Below are 26,848 nucleotides of genomic sequence, written 5' to 3' on the forward strand. Positions count from 1 at the left end.
TAAAAATGTTTTAATAAATAATAAATTTCTCAGACAAAAAGTGTTATCTGTTGTATTTCTTTGTTTTATGATTTATTGGACTTTATTTTTGTGTGTATCATTGTGAGTTACCCTGGAATAATTTTAATGAAGGAAAGTATAACTTTTTAAAATAAAAAGTACCATAAATATATATACTACCTGGATTAGGTCTGGCCCCCTGTAAAATGTCTTTTAGATCACAGATATTGATATTTATATGCTCTCACATAAAACATCTCAAATTCCACTTATTCAATACAAATGCCTATTTACAGATTACTGAAATGGGGAAAAGAAAGTTGAATTACTGTACACAGATTACTGAAAAAGGGGAAAAGAAAGTTGAATTACTGTACACAGAAAAAATGGTTTTCAAGCAGTCCAGAAAGCAAAAGGGAAAAATACATATGTTGCCATATTTATCTCTTTATAATGGAAGTAAAGGCCAAGGAACTGCAGAGCTAAGGTTAGGAAGAGGGAATTATCTACATCAAATGAAATAAACATATTCCTTGAAATAGCTCCCCTGGCTTCAAAAGAAGGATCAGGGATATAATTTATATTCTAGCATTGTTGGTTGTTGTTTTGCTCCGCACTGGAATTATGGAACAAATCCTAGGGAAAGATTTCTGAGCTCTGACAATACTCCATGTGAATAGTTTCTAAAAGTAGTATTAGACAAGACCTGGAAGAAATGCTCAAATAGATCGAAGGCTGTCTTTGATCTGGAAGGAAGTGTTGTCTTTAAGTGAGATACTGAAGTCCAAAGCAGGAAGGGGAGCAGCAGGTGCGTCTCAATTGGATGCAAGTGAATCCCTGTAAAAGTGGTGTTAGCTCTGGGATTTAACCCAGCATTGGAGTAAGAGTGTATAGAACTCTTCTCCTGCCTTTTTACCTCCTGCCCCCCTCCAGCTGTTCCCCATCCCCATGGGGCTGCAGGATGGGAAACAACACCAGGAAAAAAATCAATTTGTGCAGCTGAGGGGAGGGGTATTTTTTCCTCTTGAAAAGCAAATTCAGCTTCTCAGCTGAGATGCACTCAATGAACCCATACTTGAGGTTGCACCAGGGTTCCCAGCCCAGCACAGGGTTTTCCTTTCATGCTTTTCGTACTTCAAGCGGTCACTGAGCAGTGAATGCAGGACAATGCTAAATGATGTTGCTTAACATAGAAATACCACCCACCTTCTAATTGCAAGGGTGAGGCAGAGGTAAGACCAAACATATCCCAAGGAGGATACGCTCTTGGCCAAAGTGAATATGGCTAGAGTCTGAGGAAGTCGTCAAATGGAATGTTAAAAAAAAAAGAAATGTGGAAGAGTAGGTAAAAGGTAATGCCGTAAATTGCAGCTTAAAAACATCTCTGTGGGTAAATTGCTTTTTAACAAGCAGACAAGCTCTATCAATAGCATCTACCGTATGTTTTTATAAAGTGCAGAAATATGTTTTTAAAAGGCCAGTAAATAAAGTTCCTATCGATTTGATCTCAAGTGTAATCTGTTTTTCTGTCTGCCACCAACACTGGTAATAAAGCAGAATCATGTAATACAGCATTTCAGCTAATGCGACTATACATCACTACAGGGACTGTGCGTTTGCTGGCGATCTATCATTTTCTATTGGGATTGCTTAGTTGTAGAATTTATAAACTTGCTCCAAATTGATGCAATGTCCAATTTTCTTTTCCAATTTATTTTTGGTTGAGCAAAGCAATATTGAGGTGTCTGCAAGACAAGAAGGGAGAGCTTCCCGTCTATCCAGATGTTCCTAGCCTAACTCAAACTTCCTCCTGAGTGAATGGGTGCCCATCACTGAAGGAAGCATAGTTGGAAGTAGGACAGCCTCTTCTGACAAGTTGATGCTCTTTGCTTTTGGAAAACAGTGAGGCCCAGAGCTACTCAAGGGCTTTAGCGTTCCAGCTGCTGCTCATATATTATCCAGCTATAAGGAGGTTATGCAACCAAAGATGATGCAAAGTGCTTTGACCAAGAAAGGGACCAAAAAAATAAAAATGGGCTCTTATTTTTTATCTTTGCAGTAATTTTAGTTATTTAACAGCCAATTTAACTGTGATTCAGTTTATGTTGCCTGTCCAGAAATCAGACTAGGTCACCTATGTCTAATGAAGAACAGATGTTGTAGGTGTTCCAATTAAAGATACGATAATCTATACCTAAATAATGCCTCATGTAGCCTTATACTTACAACAATTGTACAACAAATACAACAATTATACTACTTATTCACTCAAAGCAGTATGCAGAAAATAGGAGCGCGATTACGCTAATACTTCTGTTTAGAACATTTTGAGTCCAGGTTTCAGAACCAAGTATCTACATCAGCTTTTCTCTTGCAGAACCCCCAGCAACCTTTGGAGGAAACCCTGGAGTCCTGGGGAACCTCTGCTGAGAAAGGCTGATCTATGTAGTAGGCACAACAGCAGAGAGAGAGCGAAAAAAGACCAAAGTGCATCCTTTGCTTTTCATAGCTGGACTCCAGCTACCGCTATCCTAGGCAGTAACTGCCACTGACTATCAAGGTGGACAGCTAAAAACTGCCAAGTTATTGTGGGTTTTTGTACTCCTAACTACTTTCACTTGCAATTGACCAATATTTTGTTTTATTTACGCTATCTGTAACAATGTGCTTCTCTTGTGACTACTCATTCCATATTATTTTCTATATTACCATGTTTTCAAATAAAGCAATCTTTTAGCTGTGATGCATAGGACCATATATCACTGTGCATCTCCACTTCTTAAGAATTTTTGGCTAAAATATGACATCTAAGATAGGGAAATGTTAAATAATGATCTACTTCAATTGGTGCAAAATAGAGCTGCCAGGTTGTTGACAGGGACGGGGCGTTATGCTCACATGACTCCAGTCCGCCGTCAGCTTCACTGGCTTCCCATTGAAGCCCGGGCCCAATTCAAGGTGTTGATTATGACCTATAAAGCCCTAAACAGCTTGGGTCCTGGCTACCTGAACGAGCGCTTACGTCCGTATATGCCCGACCGCCCTTTGAGATCTGCGGGAGAGTCCCTTCTCCGGGAATCCTCCATGAAAGAAATTAGGAGAGTAAGTACTCGGAGGAGGGCTTTCTCTGCAGTGGCGCCCAACCTATAGAATTCACTCCCCAAAGAGGTCGGCCTGGCACCGTCGTTACTGGTTTTTTGGCGCCAGGTAAAGACCTTTTTATTTAAACATCATTTTAATTGTTAAAATATATGATCTGGCCAGGGCAACTTCTTCTTCCTTCTCTTTTCTCCTCCTATATTATTTATTTACTTATTTTATACTGATAATTTTAATTTTATATTATTATGTTCATAACTCAGTGTATTTTTTGTATTTTTGTATTTAATGGTAATTTATTATGTTCTATTGTATTTCAATATATTTTATTGTGTTGTAAGCCGCCCTGAGGCTTCAGCAAGGGGTGGCATAGAAATGTTATAATAATAATAATAATAAAAAAAAATAGGGAGAACTGGTTAGATGCATATTCTTCTTCCTCCAAAGACCTCAAGATATTCACCATCACCATCATTTCATATAGGTACCCCTATCAATAAACTCTTTTAAAAGTCTTAGTGTGACATTGCTCAGAGCTAAGCAATGTCACACTAAGACTTGCTCATTGCTCTTGGCTGTACAAGCAGTATCATTAATGCTAAGGTTATGATTATCATCAGTATTACATTTTTATACCACTCATAGCTGAAGCTCCTTGGGGGGTTCAAGCAGGCCTAGCCCTGCTTAGCTTCCAAGATTTGGAAGGAGCAGGCACTTCAGGCTATATGGAAGCTATAGATATACATGATGCTCACTCTTGCATCTCATCCTAATAAGTCAGTTTGGCATAATGGTTAGAGTACTGGACTGGAAGTTGGGAGATCCAGGTTCTAGTCCCCACTTGGCCTTAAAGCTCACCAAGTAGCTTTGGAATGTTCATAAACTCTTAGGCTAGCTTATCTTAACTATTGTGAGGATAAAATGGGGAAGATTATATAAGCCACCTTGGGTTCCTTGCAGGAAAATGGTTGGATATAAATATAATACAAATGATAAACAAAAATCGGATAGGATATTATTATTATAACATTTCTATGCCGCCCCTTGCCGAAGGATAGAAGGATAGGATGAGAGTGACTGGCCCAAAGTATATGTGCGAATTTCATTTCTAAGAAAGGATTTGAACCTGGGGGTCCCAAGTTCTAGCCCAAAACTCTAACCCCTATATCATGCTACCTTTCTCCTTAACTACTAAGAGCATGTATACTAAGCTGGGATTTCCCTAGTTCAAAGCTCACACCACCCTTGAACGCCCTAGATAGTTTTGACCAGCCACATTGGGTAGTCTCTCCCCAATTACAATACACATAAATCCCAGTTGTTCCCTCTACTTACATGGCAGCTGTACGGCTTGGCAACTAATGCTTTAAATACTGAAGGGAAAATACTTCATAACATAACAAGAGGGGCACTGGATGGAGATGATAAAATCATTTTAAAAGATAGTCATTCATTTTCTTTTTTACAGAGTTTCATATATAACTTACAAAAGTAATTACCAAACAACAATATGATTGTTAAAGAAAAAAAAATCCCTTAAGAATAGCCTCCTATTCCCATTGAAATATTTGGGTACTGTGTCAAACATAAAAAAATGCAAAGTGGGAGTAGAGAAAGTCTAAGATATTAAAAATGAATAAACAAACATAATAGTAAAGGAAAAAGAGAACTACTAATGCTGAACTTTTCCTAAAACTACAGCAAAGTTTTCCTGAAGCTGCTACAGTACTGGCTAGAAAGGGGGCAGCAGGACTCTAATACTTCCAGCATGTGATGAGGGGCAGAAATTGCCAGCCTTGCTAAAAATCAAGAAACCACATGCCATCTTTTCACCCAGTGATTGGGTGAACCTGGCTACATTCTCTTACACAGCAGTCTAAGAATGCAATCCTCTACATATTTACTCAGGTGTAAGTGCCACTGAACTCAGTGGGGCTTTATTATATTTATACCCCACTTTTTTCCTTTTGAGGAACTTGGACAGGTGAAAGTCTCCTCCCCACCCTGCTTGAAAGACCGTGTGGACAGCTGGTTTGCCACCATGTGGATAAGATGTGCCACTGGTATGACCCAATATGGCTGTTCTTATGTTTTTAATTCTGAGTATACTTTTTGGCAGAAAGGTGCAATATGTATACTAGACAGTCTAATATCTTGGCCATTTAGCATTGCAATACATTGACTGCTGGAGCTCATTTTTAGCACAAATATGCTAAATATGAGTGGTACAGCCTGGGATGCCTCTGTCTGTATTATGTATGGAAAAGGGGGTGATGTAGAATAGCTCCACAATACTATCCTTGGGGCCTATTTTCATACACACAGACATACATTCCATTGCACAGAAGTTTAGCTCTGTGGGCCACCTTCTCCAAACTGGTACCTTTCCAATGTGTTGGACTGTGGTTCCCATCATTCCCAGGCAACAATGGGAAATGCTGTCCGGCATATCTGAAGGGCATCATCAGAGTGAGGAAGGCTGTGTTGAGGACTGAAGCAGGCTGGTTTCCCTCCCCTTCCTTATCCCCCACCGAGACGCAACTGTTTTCAACACTCTGTGACTCCTGGAGCACTAGAAACATGCTCAGTCTTCTTCAGAACATTGTGGAATCCTTCCCCATCCCTGCTTATTCACATTGTAAATGTATTTATTTATTTCTTCATATCTGGGGAGTCAACCAGGAACCATTGCTCTATTTGAGGATAAGCCCAGCAATAGGACAAGAAAGTCTACCAGACAAAATCATGTGCACCCAAGCTAACTCATTGGTAGCAAATTTCTGTTCCCAGTGGGTTATTGCTGAGAGCATGTTTACAAAGCCATGACTGCAAAACTATGAACTATCTGAAAGGGCTACTTCATGAAAAATGTTGCACAGAATTAAAGCATAAACCCAGCTTTAAGATTCCATTTATTTTCTGGATACCATTAGGCTGATAACCATTATTTGAGAGGGAAGGTACTTCCATTTGACTGCTATTATTGCAAGACCTAATTTGTTAAAAATATACAACTTCCATGAAGTAACTCCCCCCTCCCCTTGCCTTAGAAAGAAGGCTTGTAAAGCTTTTACAATGGCTTTCTGATTAAATCTAGCATTATCTCTGGCAGTATATGCAGTACTGGATAGTTTTTTTGCACTTCCAATAACAGATGTCCATTCATACCGAGAGGAAAAGAAAGGGGGGGGGGCAGGGAGAGAGAAAGAGAGATCGACAGACAGAGACAATACTAAACCATCACAGGCTTAAAGTGCAGTTCCATCTGACATGCATGCAGACCCTGGGGAGAACTCTGATTATTACTCTGCTCAGATATCAGCCATCATCTCACCTGCAGAGAGTCTTTTTTTTTTTTTTTTTTTTAATGAAGGAGACATTATGAAGGCTCCTCCAACTTCAGAAGCATCCCAAGACATTCAAAGATTAACATATCTATGTATATATTCACGATTTCAAACAAAAGCACAGGAAACAAGCAATCTCAGAGCCAGCTTTCTGCTTCTGATCCCAATGTACCTCTTCCTTTGCTTAAAATAATAATTAAAAAAAAACTACCACATGCTACAAGCCTTAGCACATTGTGTGCTATTCATCCGCACTCAAGAGAGACTTGTTTGGAAATCTACCAAGCTATTGGAAAGAAGTCTAGTAAGCCAACCACGGGAAACCTTCTGATAGCAAAACTCATTGATACAGTATCCACACAGCGCTCCCTGCAGGCTCATTTTGATGTCAGTGAAGGTTTGTTTGCTTTTTTAACAAACTACCTTAAAAAAAAAATCTGAATAAAGTTGAGCTAACTGAAGGCATTTGAATGGAAACATAAACCAGCAATAAGATACTCTATACCATGCATAGCTTCTGTCTTTCAAGAATATTTGGAATCCTCATTGGCTTAATGTTTTAAGAAACAGAGATCCAATGCTATCAATTCTAGGAAAATGAAACTACAAGAATGCCATTTAAAAAGAAAGGATCCTCAAAACCCATTCATATTCAAAGTACATGCAATTGCTCTTCAGGAGTCTAATATACTTGAAATAACCTCAACAAATTATTTATTTATTTATTTTTCGATGTATATCCTGCCTTTTTCCTACAAAGGGCTCAAGGCAGCTTACATCTCCTTAACCATCTTATCCCCACAACAACAACCCTGTGAGGTAGGTTGGGCTGAGAGTCTGTGACTGGCCCAAAGTCACCCAGTTGGCTCCATGGCTGAGTGAGGACTAGAACCCAGGTCGTCCGAGTCCCAGTCCCATGCTCTTAACCACTATACCACACTGGCTCTCAAATGCTCCTAATCCAGGCAAAAAAAACAATCATTTTCATGAAATTCCAACACCAGTACCAACTTTTCAACTTGTAAATACCTTTGTTTTCATTCACACCTCCATTAACATCAACCTTCCTGAAATTTTAGTGAAAATTCTGGAATGATTTCTGTTAACTTTAAGCAAAATGAACGATGGCAAGGATATCCATTAAGGGACTAATAACATTTGTTCTCAGCCCATACACAGAGGACTTGGGCTAGAATATTTGCCAACTTCATAGCACTTCTCTGCAGAGCAATCCTATACTTACATCACACTAAGACCGGGGATATTCTGCTGCTTCCCTGGAGTAGGGGCTACCATATCCAGTGAATATGTAGCCTGGCAAGAGGGGGAGTAGAGTGGGAAAACACAAGCATTAAATTGGAAAAACTGAAAAAATGTCAGGCGTAACAGTACCATGTGCAGAAACTCTACCAATGTCTGCCAATAAGGGACTGTACCAGAGAAGCACCCAAGTGTGGCCTGCATGATAGGAAGCAAATGAACACACAACAAGGACACCCTCCAGCTCTCACAGTGCACTGTCATAGAAGCAATGCACAAGAATATATCTCAAAATGCCATCACTGCACTGTCTCTGCTAGGAGGAACCCTGCTATGGGCAGTTCTCAGACATGGCCACAACTATGGGTCAGCTCTTTGGATGTTACTCTATATAGCACACAGAATAGGAAGCAGGAGATGTGAGTCTGAACCCCAACAGGAAGCAGGGAAAGCATGTTTCTACCACACTTTTACAACTCCACTCTGCCCCAAGGGAAAACCCCTATGATGTCTGGGATGTGAGAGAAATTCCCAGGAACAAAAATCGCAGCCTACAACACAATAGAGCAATCAGACATTGCACTGGGCTTTCGCATTTTCCTTCTCCCCACCACCCACGGTTTATCTAGGCTTCAGGAGCACATGAGCTGCAAGGGCAGCCCTGGCTCAATAGAATATCTTATGCTTTAAATACGGAAGGCTCTAGTTAGAATCCAAGGTACCCCCCACACAAGGGAGGAAGTGTTGGTTTAAAGTTGTGTCATGAACGGGGATGCGGCTGTGGATTGATGGAGTGTGGGACATGATATAAATCCCACCTGGAGATCGTGCCCTCCACAATTCTTGCATTTATTCCAATCAGCTGCTATGCTCTCTCTCCCCCCACCCACCCATTCCTTCTTTGCGGCAGGAAAGATGGCACAGCAAGCGCTGAGAAGCCAGGGCTGGGATTTGCAGTCATGGTGATCAATGAAATACAAAGATCAAACTCACCCAGACTTGAAGGCCTGTCTCCTCCTGGGTACTGCCTGGTCAGAGTTCACTTAAGGGAAGTAATATTTGACCTTGTTAATTAGAATCTTAGGGTACTGGCTTGCTGCTGAAGAGAGGCAACATACAGCAGGCAATCCTTGTCATCTTTAAGCCACACTATGCTACTACTGGAGTCTTTTAGAGGTGGCAGCAGAAATCAGAGAGATTGTGCCCACTTGCAAGGGGAAAAGATCCCACGGCAGTTAAGTGACATTCTGGGGAAATTCCTTTGCTTTCACTAATGAAACGCCTGTGATGCTGTCGCCATCTAGTGGCCACTTCCCACTAGGGTAAGCCCTTTTTACCCGAGCGAGAGCAATCAAGATTCCCTGCTTCCCAGCTGCACTCTTCTGCCCCGATGCTATTTCCTTTTGTTCACAACATCTCACAATTAGTTCAGCCACAATCAGTTTGATCTAAATCAGAACCTGACTTGCACTGTTCAGCTTTATATGTCCCAAACACTTTGAGGAACTTAAGTTTTCATGTTAAGTGCTATTGTTAGTACATTTCACAAACTATCCTAGGCTGGAATTTGGGGGTCCCTATTGAAAACATTGAACAAGGGGAAGGGAATCTTCTCCATTCAGTGAGTTATGTATGGCATGCTCTTCCAGGGAGACCCACTTAGCCAGCATCAAAGTAACAGAATTAAAGATTAAACATCCACTTGAACTGTAACCTTATTGACATGACGAATAAATATAATATATGCCATATCAAATTTACTGTTGACATGACATATAAATACTTTGATGCTGACTACATTGTGTTTTTTGTTTCAAGTTTTAAAGTTTAATTTGCATTTTGATTTTTAGATTTTGTGATGGACCACTTATTGCTGTTGCTGAGTTTTATGATTGCAAAATGTCCCGAGGCATTTGCCAGTTGGGTAGTATAGAAAGCTAAAGAACCAGCCATGTGATTATAATCCAATCCTATGATTCATGTTTGGTAGAATTCCCACCAGAAAGATGAAATACAAGATAGAATCTGTTGTGGATGCAGCCTGTTAGAAAACCCCAGATGTGTTGGTGCAGTGATCTGTCAGCACAGTCACTCTGCTGGTGAAGATATGCTGGTGGAACAGCTGCAGTGGGGCAGACCTGTGTACAGGACATGGGCAGCTTATGGGAAGGGTTGCCTTACCTCAGTTGCAGCAGACATTAACAGAGCAATCCAGAAAGGAAGGTCACAACACAAGCAAACAGTTAAGCATCAGTGTTTCAGTCAGGGAAGGGAGCAGATAGTCAGGCGTGGTCAAAGTACAAACAGGATTCATGAACACAGTACAAAAGCCAAGTCAAATGGAAGTCAGGAGCATGGAGGATCAGTCAGCCAAGCAAGGTCTGGGAAACAAGGTGGGAGGCACTGGAGTCGGAGAGCAGTGTTGCTTCCTGTACTGACTTAGGCGCATCCTGAAGGTTTTGCCTATCAGAGCCTGTGGAAACCCAATCGCAGTTGTAATCAGTTGTAAGTCCAACTGGGTTTCAAATACCACACTTTAAAAACAGAAATGAAACCTAAGAATCATAGTGCTGCCTAAAGAATCGATAAACAGTGAGTAGGGAATGATAAATCTACAAGTATCAAGGATTGTAAGCTGTCCTGAGATGCCATGCACAAGGGACAGCATACAAAAGTTTTAAATAAATAAATAGGCATCATGTAGAAAAGTCCTGTCTCTCTGATATCATGTTGCAAATGATGACCGCCCCCCCCCCCCGCAAAATAGAGATCAACACCCTTCAGTTGATCCAAAGTCATTGTCTAATACTGCTAATCACTGGCAATGCAAGATAGCTAGTCACAGAATCATAGAAGAGTTGGAAAGGGCCATGAAGGCCATCAGGTCCAACCCCCGGCTGTTGCAGGACACCATGTTACACCACCCCACTCAGATGGCAGTCCAGTTTCGCCTTGAATGTCTCTAGTGTAGGAGAGCCCACTACCTCTCCAGGCAACTGGTTCCACTGTCATATTACTCTGACAGTGAGGAAACTTTTCCTGATGTCCAGCTTGAATCTGAGTTGCCACTACTTGAATTGATTATTCCGTGTCCTACATTCTGCATTAGCAAGAAGAGATCTTGACCTCTTTGTGACAGCCTTTGAGGTACTTATAGAGGGATAGCATGCCCCCCTCAGTCTTCTTTTCTCAAGGCTGAACATGCCCAGTTCTCTCAGTCTCTCCTCACAGGGCAGTGTTTCCAAACCCTGGATCATTTTTGTTGCCCTCTGCTGGACCCTTTTTAATTTACTTGAATCTTTCTTAAATCTTGGTGCCCAGAACTGGACACAGTATTGCAGGTGATGTCGGACTAGAGAGGAGTATAGAGGAACTACTACTTCTCACGATTTGGAAGTAATACTTCTGTTAATGCATCCCAAAATAGCATTTGCCCTTTTGGAGGCTGCATCGCATTGTTGACTCATGTTTAGCCTGTTGCCACAATTACTCCAAGATCTTTTTCTTGTTCAGTTCTGTGGAGCCATGTATTGTATTCTTGTATCGATGCCTTTGGCTTCTTTTTCCTAGGTGAAGGACTTGGCACTTGTCCTTACTGAATTTCATTCTGTTGGCTTCAGCCCAGTGTTCAAGTTTATCAAGATCGCCCTGGATCTCCATCCTGTCTTCTAGGGTGTTTGCTATTCTGCCCAGTTTTGTATCACCTGCAAATCTGATTATCTTTCCTTGTACTTCCTCATCTAAATCATTAATAAAGATGTTGATGAGCACTGGGCCCAGGACTGAACCCTGTGGCATCCCACTATTTATTTATTTAAACAATTTCTATGCTGCCCCATTTGCAAAAAGCCTCGGGGTGGCTCACTAGTTACCTCCATCCAATTTGAGAAGGTGCCATAATGTATGTTTCAGCAATATGTACAATATCTGGTAGTAATTGTCTCTATTGGTGAGAAGTTATTATATGGGGAAAAAACTTGTACTGAAACAGTCTTTAGTATTCACGGATACATACTCTTTTAAATTATTGAAACTTCATGAAAGTTCATGAATGAGCAGTGTAAATAAAACCTCCATGCCCTCTTGACAACCCTAAGACAACTCTCACAACCTTGAAAGGATAAACACTTTCTTCCTATAATCCATGAATCTAGGACTTTCAAGTCTTTTCAGCACTTGAAAGGGAATCTTACAGATGCCACCTTCAAAAGGATACTTATTTCTATACCTTGCCCTGTTTTTGTTGAAGACTGTATTCACTTAAGTAAATCATTTGACAAGGCACAGTCATCCTGCAGGGCCTCTCCTGTACTTTGCAAACATCTTAGATTTTTTTTTTCCTAGTGCAGAAAGTCTCATAGCTATGAATGGCAGCATGAAACCTTCCCATATATGATGGCAATTCTACTATAATACAGCACCATCTAATGGCTGTGTAATAGAACACATGGAAAAGCAGAGAAAGATAAATCCTGGGGAAAGACACATGTAGCAAGGGAGCTGACTGAAATTTAACGAGCTGACTGCAATTTGGCAAACAACCCAGAAGCAAAAGGCTCGGTAAACAGCCAGGTTAAGGACCTCATGTGGAAAAGCTATAGGAGTAGAGTCTGAGCAAGCCACTTAAGCCTCTTTGTTGGACAATGGGCAATTCTATATTTGAATGGTCTTATCTAAGTGATAAATCAGTCATTTACTGGAAATGCACCCAGCTGTAATATCTTAGTGGTATAAACTTGCATGTTCTCAGGGGCTGCTCCTCAGACTGGTAATAGCTCTTTCTAGACACCAAATTATTATTATTATTATTATTATTATTATTGTTATTATTACATTTTATACTGCCCATAGCCAAAGCTCTCTAGGCAGTTGACAGCAATAATCATAGAATTATACACTCAAGTCACCCATCCCACTTCTGCCCAGGCCTGACCTTGCTTAGCTTCCAAGATTAGGCAGGATCAGGCACTTCAGGCTACATGGAAGCTACACGGCACTCAACATGACGCTGTAGCCATCGCCATCACTGTCTCCACCCCCTCCAAATGTGAAGAATCTTTGTGTTTCCTAACAGGTGAAGAACAGAGGGCCTAGTTTATGTAAACAAGGGGTGTCACTGAAGAGATAAACCAAGAGGGCATTTGATCAGATTGGACCCAGATTAAATATAATTAGAGTCTGAACGTACTTAGGTAAAAATTCCTGCACACAACTCTGATAATACTCCTGCATGCATGCTGGCCAGTCAGCCAAACCAAAGCAAGCAGAAACTAACAACAAACATTTGGAAAGGCAAACCTACCGGACACAGATTATAGATCAGTGTCAACCTAACTTCCTACCACTTGCACAATCATAAACTTTTGAGGAACAAACGAGCTCAGGCATGAGGTAGAAAGAGGTAAATGGTCCAACACTGAAGATGTTTCTGTTCAGTGAAGTAATACATTTGATGCCTGCCACCAAAATCATTCAATTTTCTTTGAAGACCAGACTTCCCCCTGCTGGTGAAAATGACAAGGTATTTCTTAACACAAAGGGTGTCAGGATCTGAAGGCATGACACAGTTCCCCCTGGTAGATGTGTTTGCAAAAGGACACAGGGTTCACAGGACAAGTGCCTGCGGGAGCAGGTCAGTAAATATGTGTGAAGAATAAAGGCTGTGTGGCCAGGCAGTGTAGCTGAGAGCTCCGAAGACTCCATAAAAGGCTTCCTGCACTGTTCAGCTTGGCCACAGCGTTATGGGTCTTCATGACAGCTACTTCCTGTTCCCGATCCTGCTTCCACTCTTGCCTTGTCTACTGCCTGCTTCTGACTCTGCTCCAATCCGACCTTGCCAGGTCTCAGATGCTTGCCTGGTCCTGAACCTTCTGCAGTTCACCTTGCCTTGGCCTCTGATTCTGCCATGCTTTGAGGGCATCTGACTTCATTTTTTCCTAACTTTCTTTGCTTCTGGCCTGGCTGAGTCAATGGCATGATCTCCATCCACCTCCATCACTCCTGGTTTTGGAGGTCCAGCCACAGACACCTATGACCTACATCCCAGGGCACTTTTGGCCACAAGAGCTCTGGCTTCAGATTAAATGCAGTGAACCACGTGGACACTTTTTTATGGGCTTCTTAGTATGAGGAAACTCACCCTGCAACTCAGATCTTGCACATAATGCAAGCGTGTGGAATAATATTGGAAGAATTCACAAAAACTCAGCTGCCAAGCATTGATTTATCCTATGAATAATAGCATTCATGTAGCAATCAGAGGAAAAATTATCCTTTTTCTGTACTACTTACCAGATAGAAGTACTCCAGGGCTGTGTGCTATAACGTACTAGACTTTTCCGAAGCTAAGTACACATTACACACAAATGTAAGTAGTGGCATTTTGTTTTGTTTTTAGAGAAACAAAGAAAAGCAGCTTCAGGACAGAAAGGTTTAGAACAAAGATGTGGTGTGAAGTGTGTGACCCTTTCCTTAGCCATAGATTCTCAGCTTCAGATTGCACCCCCCCCCCGGGAGTCCCCCCCCCACCCAACCTTCAGGATTCTAAATACACATTTCCCATTGAACATGCATTTCAAAACCCATGAAGGAAGAAGTTACCTGCAGAAAGGGAGTCAGTGTTGAAAACAAAAACAGGAAGGAGAGACACGGTTTGGCATTCCTTCCTCTACCATTTCTCCAGTCAAAATTCTGCTCTTCAAAAGCTGTCTTTCTTTTTAATAAAACAATTATTCTTTAAATACTCCAGAGGACTGTTGTTACATTCATATTCACCTAATGTGGGTGGGTTTTCACTTGTTTCACCACCTACTGAAAGTTACTGAACAACCCTATTTCAAAGTCCCGTTTCCATCCTGCAACCCCAACAAATAGGAAGAGAAATGTTTGCCTGAACTAGAGGGAAATGATCAGTGCACAATGACGACGTCTAACTCAAACCAGAACTGCCCTTCCAAAGTTTATCTGCTCCCATTTCCATTAGTGAGAGCCATCCTCTCTTGCTGATGTGACCATTATTCCTCAAGAGGGCGAATGCATCTCAGCCTGGTGTCTCTGCTTTGACCATGCCTTGGGTAACCCTGCTAGAATAGCCCCATGAGAAAATTCTGGCCTCCTGGAAGCATCACTCTCAGCTTGCCCGACACTCTCAGTCCCTCTCACCACAGTAAGATGGTCCTTCTTCTACTTTCTCTTCCTCCTTGCTGAATTTGGCAGCTACAACTCATGAGAGATTAATTTCCCAGCAGTTCAAAGGAGTGAAGGAATCTGAACCAGAAGTGAAGGCATGGAAAAATTGGGGGCAACTCTGCCACATGACTTCAAAACTAAGCCAAGAAGCAGAGCAGGTGCAGGGACATGGACATTGCTCTATTCCCTGTCCTATTTTTGATAGATCTGGGTGAGTCTCAAATGGTTACCCAGTATGGTAGCAATGGGACACAAACTTAGAATTCCCCTGGGAACTGTAAACAAAAATAGAGGACAACCAGCTCATGGACTTATGTTGTTCACTCTTGACTGACCACAACACTCTCCCATTTTTCCCAGGCTGCACATGGATGTTCCCCTTGTTAATTTTTGCAGGTCCTTGATCGCTCATAGTCCATCCTAATAGCATCAATAGAGTTCTTAAGTACACTCCACCTAGAGGGTCTTATTACTGCAAGTGCCATACAAATGAAAGGCATAGTATGAAAGCAATAGAAACTGTGGAAAGAATTTCCAGAAGGAAGTTCTCTCTCACCCTTATGTAGTGAGAAAATAAAGTTCTTTCTCTCGAGTAATCTTGAAAATATGCATTTAAATGCAACACAGGATGCGACCACTAGATGCCACTGTGCACCATGGGATCCTGAATAGACACGGTAAATGAGAGAAGCTGGAGCAATTTGGAATGTGAGGGCCGATTTCATCATGATATTTAGAATGCATAGTATTTTCAAACTTTCATCTTATCACAAATCATGCCTCTAATCATCTAAAACCACATTTTCAAACCATGTGATCTGTGTTTGTTTCTTGTGAATAAACATTTTTCTCAACTTGATCATTGCCTCCCTATTCCTGAAGTCCTATTCAAAAAAAGGAAAAGAAAACCAGGGAAGCAGTTTATATGACACATTTAAATGACATGCCTGGGATTCAGCAATAATGTGAGTGGTGCTCTATGCAGTTGCTAAGATCGTTGCATAGTTATCACAACATGATCAAGAAAGGACATGCACTTTGCTATACTAGTGATGAGTCATGAACTGAATGTGTGATTCATTGTGCACTGTGCTTGCATCTCTTGTTAAATACAGGATCTATACTATTTTTTCATCCCATCCTTCCCCCAAGGAGTAGTGCATGGCACACACAGTACCCCAGAAAAGCCCAGCTTTGACAATTCCACTCACTATACGCCGCTGACCAATCTGCACTTGCACAAGCAGGAAGATTGGGGGGGGGCGCGGGGGGGGCGGAGATAGTGATGTGTAGGCTTTTTGGATTAAAAGAAACAACAATCAATTTTGTAAACTGCTGCAGAAAGATTTAAAACCTGCATTTGTGCTGATATGATACTAAATATTACTAAGCAGTGGAGACACTTTGTATGTTAAACATCATTATAAATCACAGATTGTCTTATGTTCAATACAGCTCTACCTGTCAAAAACTTCTGGACATAATGCAATTATGTATTTCTTACCTCATCTGCCTGCTGGTATCTGACTTTTGGACTACTCCATTCCTTGCTGATCTGTTTGCGGTATAGGTTGCACTTTGGAATATAGGTGCAGGCAACATCTCCCAGTTCTGGATACAAAATCTGTAGATGCCCTCTGTAAGAAATGAAGTGCTGGAGTGAGATTCACAGTGAATACTAGAGAATACAAACTGAGTTGATGAGCAGCAGCATCCGGTGAAGAGCATTCATTTGAATTATATTCAATTTGCCCCAAAGGAAATCTTATATCAGATAACTCAAAACAGAATAAAGCTGACACTCTTTTGTTCTGTTGTCATACCTGCTAACCCATATCACAATAATTACTTTACACTTTGATATTTAAAATACAATCCTGCTTAATTCAAAATACCTGTTAGCACATTTTAAGCATACATTTGTGCACATGATTAAGGTAATTAGTGTGGCTAATAGGATCTTTTCATTTTTGGTTCATGTCTACATAAGCATCCAAATATCCAGTATTAAACTGGCTAAATAGCTGATATTTTTCTTTCTGGATGAATCCCTCCCTTTTGTGGTCTGCATCACTGAAAACTCCCAACCTCTCACCTGCTTTAATATGCTACTTAATAACCGCCAAGAAGGGCCCTCTAAGACAGACCTAGGGCAAAATCCAACATCTTCTAATTAGAATAGATTTGCTGAAGACAGACTCACTTCAGTGGGTCTACTTTAAGTAGGATTACAGCCCTAGAAGCATTTCACTGTACTACAGCCAAAAGTGGAGCGAATAGATGTTGTTAGGTGAAATCGATAGCATTATACTATGTTACTGGAACTCTTGCAACGTTACTTGGCCAGATGCTGGCTTTGGGGGGGGGGGCAGCTTGTGGCCCACCAGATAGTTTGGCTTACAGCTGCCGTAATATCTCACTGTGCTAGCTGGGAGTGCCCCACCCCCCCAACAAGTTGTTTGCCATGTTGGAGGAAGGACAGACTAAGTTCGGTCCAAGGGAGCAGATGGCACAGAAATTGCTGTATGGCTGTCACTACCATCATCCCTGATCACTGGCCATGCAGGCTGATGGGAGTTGGAGTCTTACAATTTTTCTCTCAAGAATGTGGTGGCTTTTAATCAGGTCTTTAATTTCACTTACTGTTGATTAGTTAAAATTATTTTAGATATGTGTGTCTCTCTGTGTGCATATAAATAGTCTTTATAATGCATTTTTAAGATCTTTGACTATTATCCAGCATAGAAATGAAATAAATGAAAAATTGTGGGTGAAATTTAGATAGAAAGGAGAGGGCATGGCCTAGGGCTATCTAAAGATGACATGACCCTTGTAAAAGCAGTTGCTCCATGTTGTATATGATCTAGAAATAACTGCAGGACTATTTGCAAAGGAAATGATTTCCTTAGCATAGAAGATGAATGGATCAATGCTGAAAGGCATAAACAATATTGTTTGAACAGATATGCTCATTTCAGCATGTGTAATATTAATTTTGTTTTATGTGTTAATTTCTTGGGGCCTTTTTAAGGCACCTTGCTTTAGTATAATTCTTGTTTCTAAATGTATTGCATATCTTTGTCTAGTATGTTTGGCATTGCTGGACAACATGGACCATCATACACTGAAAGGGCCCCCTGTATTTCTATAGAAAACATCCAAAAATATCGATCAATGATGAGCTCACCTGCAAAACATGCTTTCTTCACCATCCAGCTTCTCAAAGATACACTCGTCCATGTGCACACCTTCTTGCATACCGATCACAATCCAAATAACCACCAGGAAGTAAGGGACCAGAGGCTTCATTCTGTCCTGCCAAAGACAAAGGGTGCAAGAAAGGACAGCGCCAAATGTTATTCTTGCTGAGGTTTTGCAAGTTAAAGGCAGGCAACTACCTCCATGTTCTATTGCCAGGTAGCAGGTCTTTTCTGCACACCATTCACTTTGCTTCTAATGTTGCACCTATGTAAAATCATCCCCTTTTATCTGCTGTTCACTACACTGCTCTTACATAAGACATTTGCCAATCTCACATTCAATTCCTCCTCTGTCAGACATTAATTACAATTCTTTACACTGTAAGTACATTTCTATATTGTAATGGCTGCCCAGAGAGCATGTTGCTAATAGGCAGCTTTTAATCAAATTTAATATTTTTAAAGTTCATGGATAGTTTGTCAACAGTGAACTCCTTGACTCTACAGTGGAAACAAATCCTAGCATTGTTTGCTTTCTCTCGCTCTCTCTCTGCGTAGAAGTTGCAAGACAAGCTTCACCACATATCCAAACTAGCAAAATATAGCTAGTATATATAGACTGATCTTTCTCAAGCAAGATAACCAAATCTGATTAATTCAACAAAGAACTACTAATATGAATTCTGGAGTTCCTCATAGGGCATAGGAGACAGCTGCTAGAAAAATGCCTGTGCCTTAGAAATATTCCTAAAACAGCTCTGTCAAACATATCATTGCAATCCATGGAAACTGATTCACGAAGACATTATTATGACATAAATGTCCAGTTCATTACAATACAAGTATAGCAAAACACCTGCCCCATTAGTAGCCTAGTTTTAGTGTTCAGTCAGCGTGGAAGAGGACATTGACTACTGCCCAGTTATCTAGAAAAAAACATTCGATAGCGTTTGTAGAGTACGGCTACTGACCATGGTATCTTTATAGTCTGTTATGTCTGAGATCACCTTTGTCCACTTGGCAATTCAATAGAAGCAAGAGTTGCTGACTAGGATTCTTTCATAGCTCTTGTAATCATTCTAGGTGGGATATCCCTTTGCCATCTTCTTTCATTTTGAGCAAGATGCGTTATGGATTATTCACCATTGTTATGATTAAATCTGTCAACTATGTGAGTTTTAAATGGCTTGTTAATATGTGCAGTTCATTACTACTAAGTTATGAACTGATGTATTTAAAGCACCTACTCCCATGATCACAGAAATGCCCTTGATTATTGAGATTACTCCATGTAGGACAGAACTATTACACAGAAGGCCTTGCTTAGGGATTAATGTATTTTCCCAGCTGTGCAAAGATCTTGTCCGGTCATTTCAAGGCCAATGCTGACAGTTGGTAAGAAGAGACACTTTGCCGGATTCAGACTGGGTCAAGCAGAGAGGCCAGTCCTCCCAAGTATTCTGTTATCCTTTGCTTAGGTCAAGAACCACAGAAGCAAGAAATCCTTTGATCTAGCTGGAGGGCAATCTTGTTCATGTAGTAGCAAGGGAAGCTGGAAGGGCCTGTAGTAGTAGTGATAGTAGCAGCATCTTCCCCTCACAGCCATTCCTCCTGACCTGTTCTCCCCAGTTGGAGGACAGAGCTATGGGGGCCTCACATCCTGCCCTGCACCCCATAAGCTAGCCCTCCACCCTCAGGTGCATAGGGGGGAACTGTCTGCACACTTGTGTTGAAGTGGGATCCCAAGACCCAGTGCAGTATATTGGTTAGAGTGCTGGACTGTGATTTGGGAAGTCCCATTTCTAGGTGCCCCATGGTCAATGGTATTGAAAGCCACCGAGAGCTCCAGAAGAATCAGCAGGGTCACACTCCCCATCTTTCTCCTGGCAAAAGGTCATCCCACAGGGTCATCAATACATGTGTTGGGCCAATAACATGTTGAGACAACCCCATGGTTGTCATGATGGCCATGAAGTCCTGAGCTGCCCCAGATACAACAGATGTGGCATGGAAGTTAAAATCCCCCCAGAACAATCATCTTGGGGTCCACAACACCAAGCCTGAGAGCATCTCTATTAGCTCAAGCAGGTGAACTGATGGGCAGCAGGGTCAGCGGTACACCAGCAGAATTCCTGATCTGTCTCGGGCAGCCAACACAAGGTACAAACACTCAAGACCTACATTCAACTCAACAGGAAGTGTAGAGAAGGAAACCGTACCCCTAAAGACCACGGCCACCCTGCCATCTGGCCCTCCGAGTCGATGCCGGTGCTGTCCTGAGTACACAGAAGCTGGGAGCGACTCCTTCCCAGTTCACCCACCCAGGTCTCAGTGATGCAAGTCAAGGCAGCCCCATCATCCACAATCAAGCCATGGATGACTGCCCCCTTACATCTCTAAGTCACCCAGATACGTAATTAAAAAGAATAGAGTGAAACAATAAAAACAAACCAACCGCTATGCTTCTAAGCTGATCAATCCCAATTGCTCTGGACTTTACTGGGGCTTCTGTTTTCTTTGCAAAAGGAAGAGTGCCTCCCTTACCAGGGTTTTTTTTTCTTCTGGCATTTTTCTCTACCTTTCTAGATATTCCATTAGCCAACTGGAAGGTGGAACTGTGGTAGAGTGGACTTGTACCAACACACAAGACTTTTTTCCAGCTTCTACTGCATTTGAAATTATCATATCTCCGTACTACCACACAGATCTCTTTGAAAACAAATTGATGATTTCCTCACTTTAAAAAAATGCCATGAAAATGGCTGGAAGACATGAGAGACTCACGAAAAGGACCTGAGAATTTTTGTGATTGAGAATCCTAAGTCCAGTTAATGCCTCATGTACAGAAGCCTTGAGAGCATATGCCCTGCAGTAACAGTTGGATTTTCATTGCTTTTAGGTACATTTCAATATAGAGATTTGATTTTTATCCCCACACAGTCCCACAGTGGTTAAAAGGCAGACGACCTTTTGCATGGAAAACAGAGGTTGCCCCACTGGGCTACAGGAATCTTCATTTAAGTGATCCTCACATACTCTGTGGCTATTGTACAATCCCACCCAAATGAAGCACTGTTAAGTCCTATCAATGTCAATGCAATGGAAGCTCATCACAGGACTTTAAAGTATGTAATTACAATTGTGCCCTACTGCTCGGTTTTAATGTATAACATGAAAACCAGTCCTGCAAATGACCATCTACCAGGTCTAGATGCAGCATGTAAAAAGTACTTTTCTGTGACTGCTCCACAAAACTGAGGATCCCTCTCAGGTTTGGTGTTCTGGTTCACTAAAGCTCGAAGCAAAACATTTCTTCACTGCGCTTGTTAGAGGTAAAACAAACCATGTGCAGTGCATGCTATGCGTATCATTTAACTTACATTCCGTGTTAATTAGTCCAAAGGACTCTCTGCAGATTACAGAAAAATAAGTAACAGTAAGAGCAAAATATGGACATCCAATAGCAACAATAAAACAAAAAACCATAAATGCATAGCAGTATACAATAATACACAAATGAAAACATATAACCATAGTAACAATATACAAGAAATAAACAAAATGCAGCTGAAAGTTTAGGTGGGAATCAGCTATAATAATAATAATAATAATACGTTAAAACTATGGAGCAATATAACTATGTACCTTAAAATCAAACTGTATACAATCAGTTATTAAGTTGTCTGGAGAATAGAGTTGCTTTTGCCTGATGTCAAGAAGATTGTAATGAAGGCGCCACGCGAACTGCTCTCCAGAGGCCATTCCATAGATGGCCATATTATATTTATATCCCACCTTTTTTCCTTCCAAGGAACTCAAGGTGGGATACATAATTGTCTCCTATTCTCAATCTTATCCCTACGACAACAATCCTGTGAGGTAGGCTGGGCTGAGGGTCAGGGACTGGCCCAAAGTCACACACAGCGGTTCATGTCCAAACAGAGACTAGAACCCAAATCTCCTGAGGCGCAGTCCAATGCTCTAAGCACCATGCCACACTGCCTCCTCATTCCTTATATTTTATTTTGGTCAGAGAAAATTGCTCATTTTCTAACTTTTAATGACCGTATCCATGCTATTAATGTGAGCTGGGTAACCTAAGAAAGTCCCCTCTCACTCATGAAGGTAACTGGTTGTCCTTTAGCCAGTCAGTTTCTGTCACTCTGGCCCACCTCACAAGGCTGTTGTGAGGCTAAAATGTGTGAGGTAAATTGCACCTTGAACTCCTTGCAGGAACGGCAGTTTAGAGGACAATCCTATGCATGTTCAGACAGAAGAAAGTGCCACAGTTCCCACCATTCCCTTGACAGCCCTACTGACGGGGAAATGCTGGGAATTGTAGGATTTAGGATTGCACCTTACAAATGGAATACATTAAATAATCCACCGGGAGACTCTTGCCTCATGCTTGATGATGGGAATGCCCCTTTGGCAGCTGTTCAAACCCCTCTAGAGCACACCCCATTCACTCAGTGCGCTTATCTGTTTCTTCCACTTATTTAGTCACAACCCCCACATAACTCCAGTTCAGATTGTTCAAAAGTAAACTCAGGGACAGAAAGTACCTGAATTGGTATGACAAACTGTGTGGGCTGGATGGTTACCTGCAAATGGTGCGTGCATATTTGAAGGCCCTTTTTCTGACAGGAAAATTCCTGTCAGAGAATGTGTGTTGCCCGGAGAAATGAGGAGAAAACCACTAAGTAGGATGGCTTTGTTGCTAATTAAACTACACTCATTAGGCCTCTTGAAAAGAAGAATGGTTTTTAGGGCTGCTTGAAAAGAAATGGTTTGACATCCCTCCCTTTCGAAAGAATTGTCCTTCATACAAATAAGGATTTCCCGACTGCTCTTAATGTCAGTCAGGGGAATGCTGAGCCTTGTAGGCCACTTTTCGTGTGTAAACGTGTGTAAGTTTGTGCCCTCACTAACATGCCCTGTGGTGTTATTCAAGTCTCAAAAATTTATTTCTGTGAATATCTAATTCACAGTCATGGCATTTGAAAAATTGTCAGTGATTAAAAATATGAGAGGGTCATTAAAGCTCCATTTCTTTAGTTAGCCCTAGTAGTAAGCTCCTAGAAACACAGGAGGAATTACTTTTGACTAAGCATGTGCAGCACCTCCCAGGAAAGGCAGTTTAAATTAGATTTAATGATTCAGAGTATGATCTGAAGGCACTTAAGGCATCCACTGTGATGAAGCTAAGCAAGTCTGGGGCAGGCCTGGGCTTGGAGGGGAGACCACCAGGAATCACATCTGGCCACCGAGTTCCACAATGGAAGAAAGGTGATATATAAATATAATAAATAACAAGCTCAAATTTGTGCATAGATGTAAAAACAAGCAAGCTGCTAAATTAAATAGGAAGTTTAACTAAAAGCCTGTTTCAGCTTTTGGTCTGGGAACACTACAGACAAAAACAGGACCCAAGAAGTAACATCTGGGCCTCCCTCCAAGTTTTCATGTGGATTCTTGAAAATTCTGTCTGTTCTTAAACACAGCAGCCAGATACAAGTGAGAAGAAAAAGGGTAGCAAAAGGCAGAACTCCAAAACAGGACAGAGATGTAGCAACCTTTACCCAGTAACATACCTTTCTCAGGAGCAAAGGGCAAAAATTTAAGAATCATGTTATATTCCTTTGCTGCTGGGAAAGGGATATATTAAAGTGTTTATCTTATTATCTAACTCCTAAAAGGAAACTTAATTTCTAATTGTTGTTTTCTTAACAAATACATAAAAATGTAGCCTTGGAAAAAATATAAACAGAACAGACTAAACTAAAAAAATAAAGTTGCCAAGGGAATTTTAAACAAATACAATCTATGTATTGCAGCCCCCAAAACTGACTCTCCCTAGCTTCCCATGTTCCATGAAAGTTTACCAAAAACAAACAAAAAATCTATAAATCAACAGATTTTCTAATCAAATTCTACTACTTTCCTTTTCCAAACTTCCCTGAACTTCCATTAGTCACGCTAAGCTCAGTAAAATCTCAATTTGTCATTAGATTCTTCTAACAGTTTTCTATTTACATAGCTAAGCTTTGCCATCACTGTCTATTCTGCTAATCTGTTTCCCCATTCTTCAATAGCTGGGGTCTCTGGTGTGATTCTTGCTGCAGTAGTCTTATGCTTAAACAAGGAAACTTATTCTCCACGGGCTGATCCTTAAGTATAAGAAAACTTTAGAGGGGGGGATATAACTAAAGATAGAAGAAAATCCAATGAGCAAGCCCAGTGGCCACAGAATACCTTGCATGTTGGAAGGAGAAAAAATGGAGGGAAGTTGGGGGAGAACGGAGTACCTTGGAAAAGGCCATGGCTGGCTAGCACTCTGACTTCGTGCTGCTATATTTTGTGGCCATCCCCATTTATTAGTATTCCTTTTTAATTATCTAGACCAAAATCCTATAGCATTTACCTGGGAGTAAGTCAGGTTGAACTCAGTAGAACTTTCCTCAGAGACAGCATATATAAGATTCCACTGTATTCCTTGCTAGACAATGCTAGAAAAGATCTAGGGGGAAATATGCAATGATTGCTTTTCCTCTGAAAATATGAAAGCCAGCAGTTGTTGGATCTTTCTGTACTACTAATGGAACATACAGGCCTCTTTCCGGGCAGAATACAGCAGTATATAATTTTAATCTTGCAATCCTTTTATTGGCACCTAATGCAATACATCAAATAATAAGAAATTTCCTATGCTGTAACACACAGATAGCCAGTGCAGCACAGCAGTTAGAGTGCTGGACTGGCAACAGGGAGATCCAGGTTCCAGCCTCCACCCAATATGAAAGCTCACCTGGTGACTTTCAATCAGCCTCTCAGCCCAACTTACCTTACAAGGTACAGGACCATTCAGGAAACATGCAAAAAGCTCACCTGCACCACATCCAACAGCAAAACCTATGTAGCAAAGGTAGCCACTAGAGGAAAGAGCTTGCTTATACACAGCTCTCCCCCCTCCCTCCCAAAATCTCCCACCTAGCACTCATGAGGCGTCCAAGAGCAGCAGCAGGGCCAGACCTCAATTCTGGCTACCAGATGGAGGCCCAGAGCTGCCCAGATCCTGACACTATCCACCGTACTCCATGGTTTTGGAGATATGGTTCAGCACTGTGACTAGCCCTTATACAACTCAAAATGAAAGCTGCAGTAAGAATCGCAAGCCTCAGCTGGGGCTTGCACTCTGAGTCTATACTGCAAACTTTAGTCTCCTATACATTAGTCTCTTGCAAAACAGAGAACAAAAACTTTTGTTGTGAGCAGACATTACAATTAGAAGAGGAACCACTCACCTTGGAAAACTTTACTTAGAAAGCATATAAAAACATCATTTCCTAGGCTACAATCCTAGGCATACTTTGGCGGGGGGGGGGGGGGGGGAGCAAGCCCTGTTGAACAGGACATTAACATACGTTAGATTGTAGTGCAAAATTTACCTGAGGGGAAGTCTTATAATGAGCAAGGCGTTCCACATAAAGCTGCACAGAATTGGGCTACTAATCTTGCATGTCCTTCCCTTCCAAGCCCCGTAGCAAAAGAACCAGCCCCCCTCACGTCAAAACTCCCTGATGCTCTATGCAGCCTGGCCTTTGCCAGCTGTTTAATCAAGTGTGAACTGGACTGAGTGCAATGACATTTATTTTCAAATGAGTGCACCTGGTACTGCAGCCCTTCTAACACCTGGCTTTGTCTTTGCCGTTTTACCCTGTCTCCTTAGGGAGAAGCTGCTCCCTACCCACAGGCTTAACGGAGAACTCCTTAAAAACATCACGAATTTATTGCAGCACAGCCTTGTAAACATCCCACAGAGCTTTGGCTATTGAGTAGTACAGAAATATTGATAATAACTTTCAGGGCGTATGACCCAGCTGCATGGAGGATTATGGAAAGTTTGAGGTTTATCTAAAGGGGGAGGAAGAATTGTAAACAGTGAGGAGGTTAAAAACAAAAAGCAACAGGTTATCAACACAGCTTCCTTTTCGCATTTATTTCCCTTCTGTCTTTAAGGTGGCACCAGCCTTTTCAACTATTTGCTGCAATAGACAAACACAACTACCACAGGGAAACTGTGACTAGAGAAAGTAAGTCCCATCAAATGCAGCCGTTACTTCCGTGTAAAACACGCATAAGGATCGCGCCGTTGCAGTGCACGTGTCACCAATTAAGTTAAAGAGCTCTTGCTTCTGGGCACGTGTTACCTGGGAGTGACGAGTCAGGGCCTGTTAAAGCAGAGAGTTCAGAAGTTTTCTTACTGCAAGCAAGCAATTCCCGCAGCTGTGTCAACCCCTCGGTTATTATGTAAGCTCGTCCAGACAGACAGCTGGCAGGTGCAAGGAAGGGCCAGCCAAGAGAAGGGGAAAAGCCGCTGCCAATTGGCTTTTGCAACGATCCTTCATCCATCTCAAAGCTGGCAGTTGGAGAGAGATTCTAATGCCTTCCCTGCCCGGTGGTGGGGTTCCAGTGGGGTGAGAGACAGAACACACAGGGAATGAATCTGATAGACCTTTTGGCTTCTCTTCAGGGTACAGCTGGAGAGATGAGAAAGGGAGGAGGTGGATACAGAGTGGAAGAAAAGAGAAGCGATCACTCTGTCCCGTGCATGTGGGAAGTAAATCTTATTCTTACTTATTCCCAAGTAGAATATTGGCAATCCATGTCTATAGCCCTACACAAGTTTATTTAAATGTGGGTATTAAAAATGAACCCCACTGATTATGCTTTGCAGTTCCAAAGAAAAATGTG

General features: G+C 41.5%; 1 protein-coding gene across 3 annotated transcripts in view; it reads right to left on the reverse strand.

Annotated features, from left to right (window-relative positions):
- Positions 1–26,391, reverse strand: part of PEBP4 (phosphatidylethanolamine binding protein 4) — a 250,014-nt gene extending 223,623 nt beyond the window's left edge. The window contains exons 1-3 of one of the 3 annotated variants that reach the window (XM_044437566.1): positions 26,305–26,391; positions 18,082–18,209; positions 16,399–16,531 (exon numbers count right to left, since the gene is read on the reverse strand). In XM_044437566.1, coding sequence (XP_044293501.1) covers positions 16,399–16,531; positions 18,082–18,203 — 255 coding nt within the window. In that variant the 5' untranslated portion in view covers positions 18,204–18,209; positions 26,305–26,391. Of the gene's footprint in view, positions 1–16,398; positions 16,532–18,081; positions 18,210–25,542; positions 25,631–25,853; positions 25,938–26,304 lie in introns of those variants that run through there. The other 2 variants (XM_044437565.1, XM_044437568.1) reach the window with 2 other exon arrangements.
- Positions 26,392–26,848: the final 457 nt, after the last annotated feature.

Source organism: Varanus komodoensis, unplaced genomic scaffold (genome assembly GCF_004798865.1).
Source record: "Varanus komodoensis strain SLA01 unplaced genomic scaffold, ASM479886v1 scaffold30, whole genome shotgun sequence".
Lineage (NCBI taxonomy): Eukaryota > Metazoa > Chordata > Lepidosauria > Squamata > Varanidae > Varanus > Varanus komodoensis.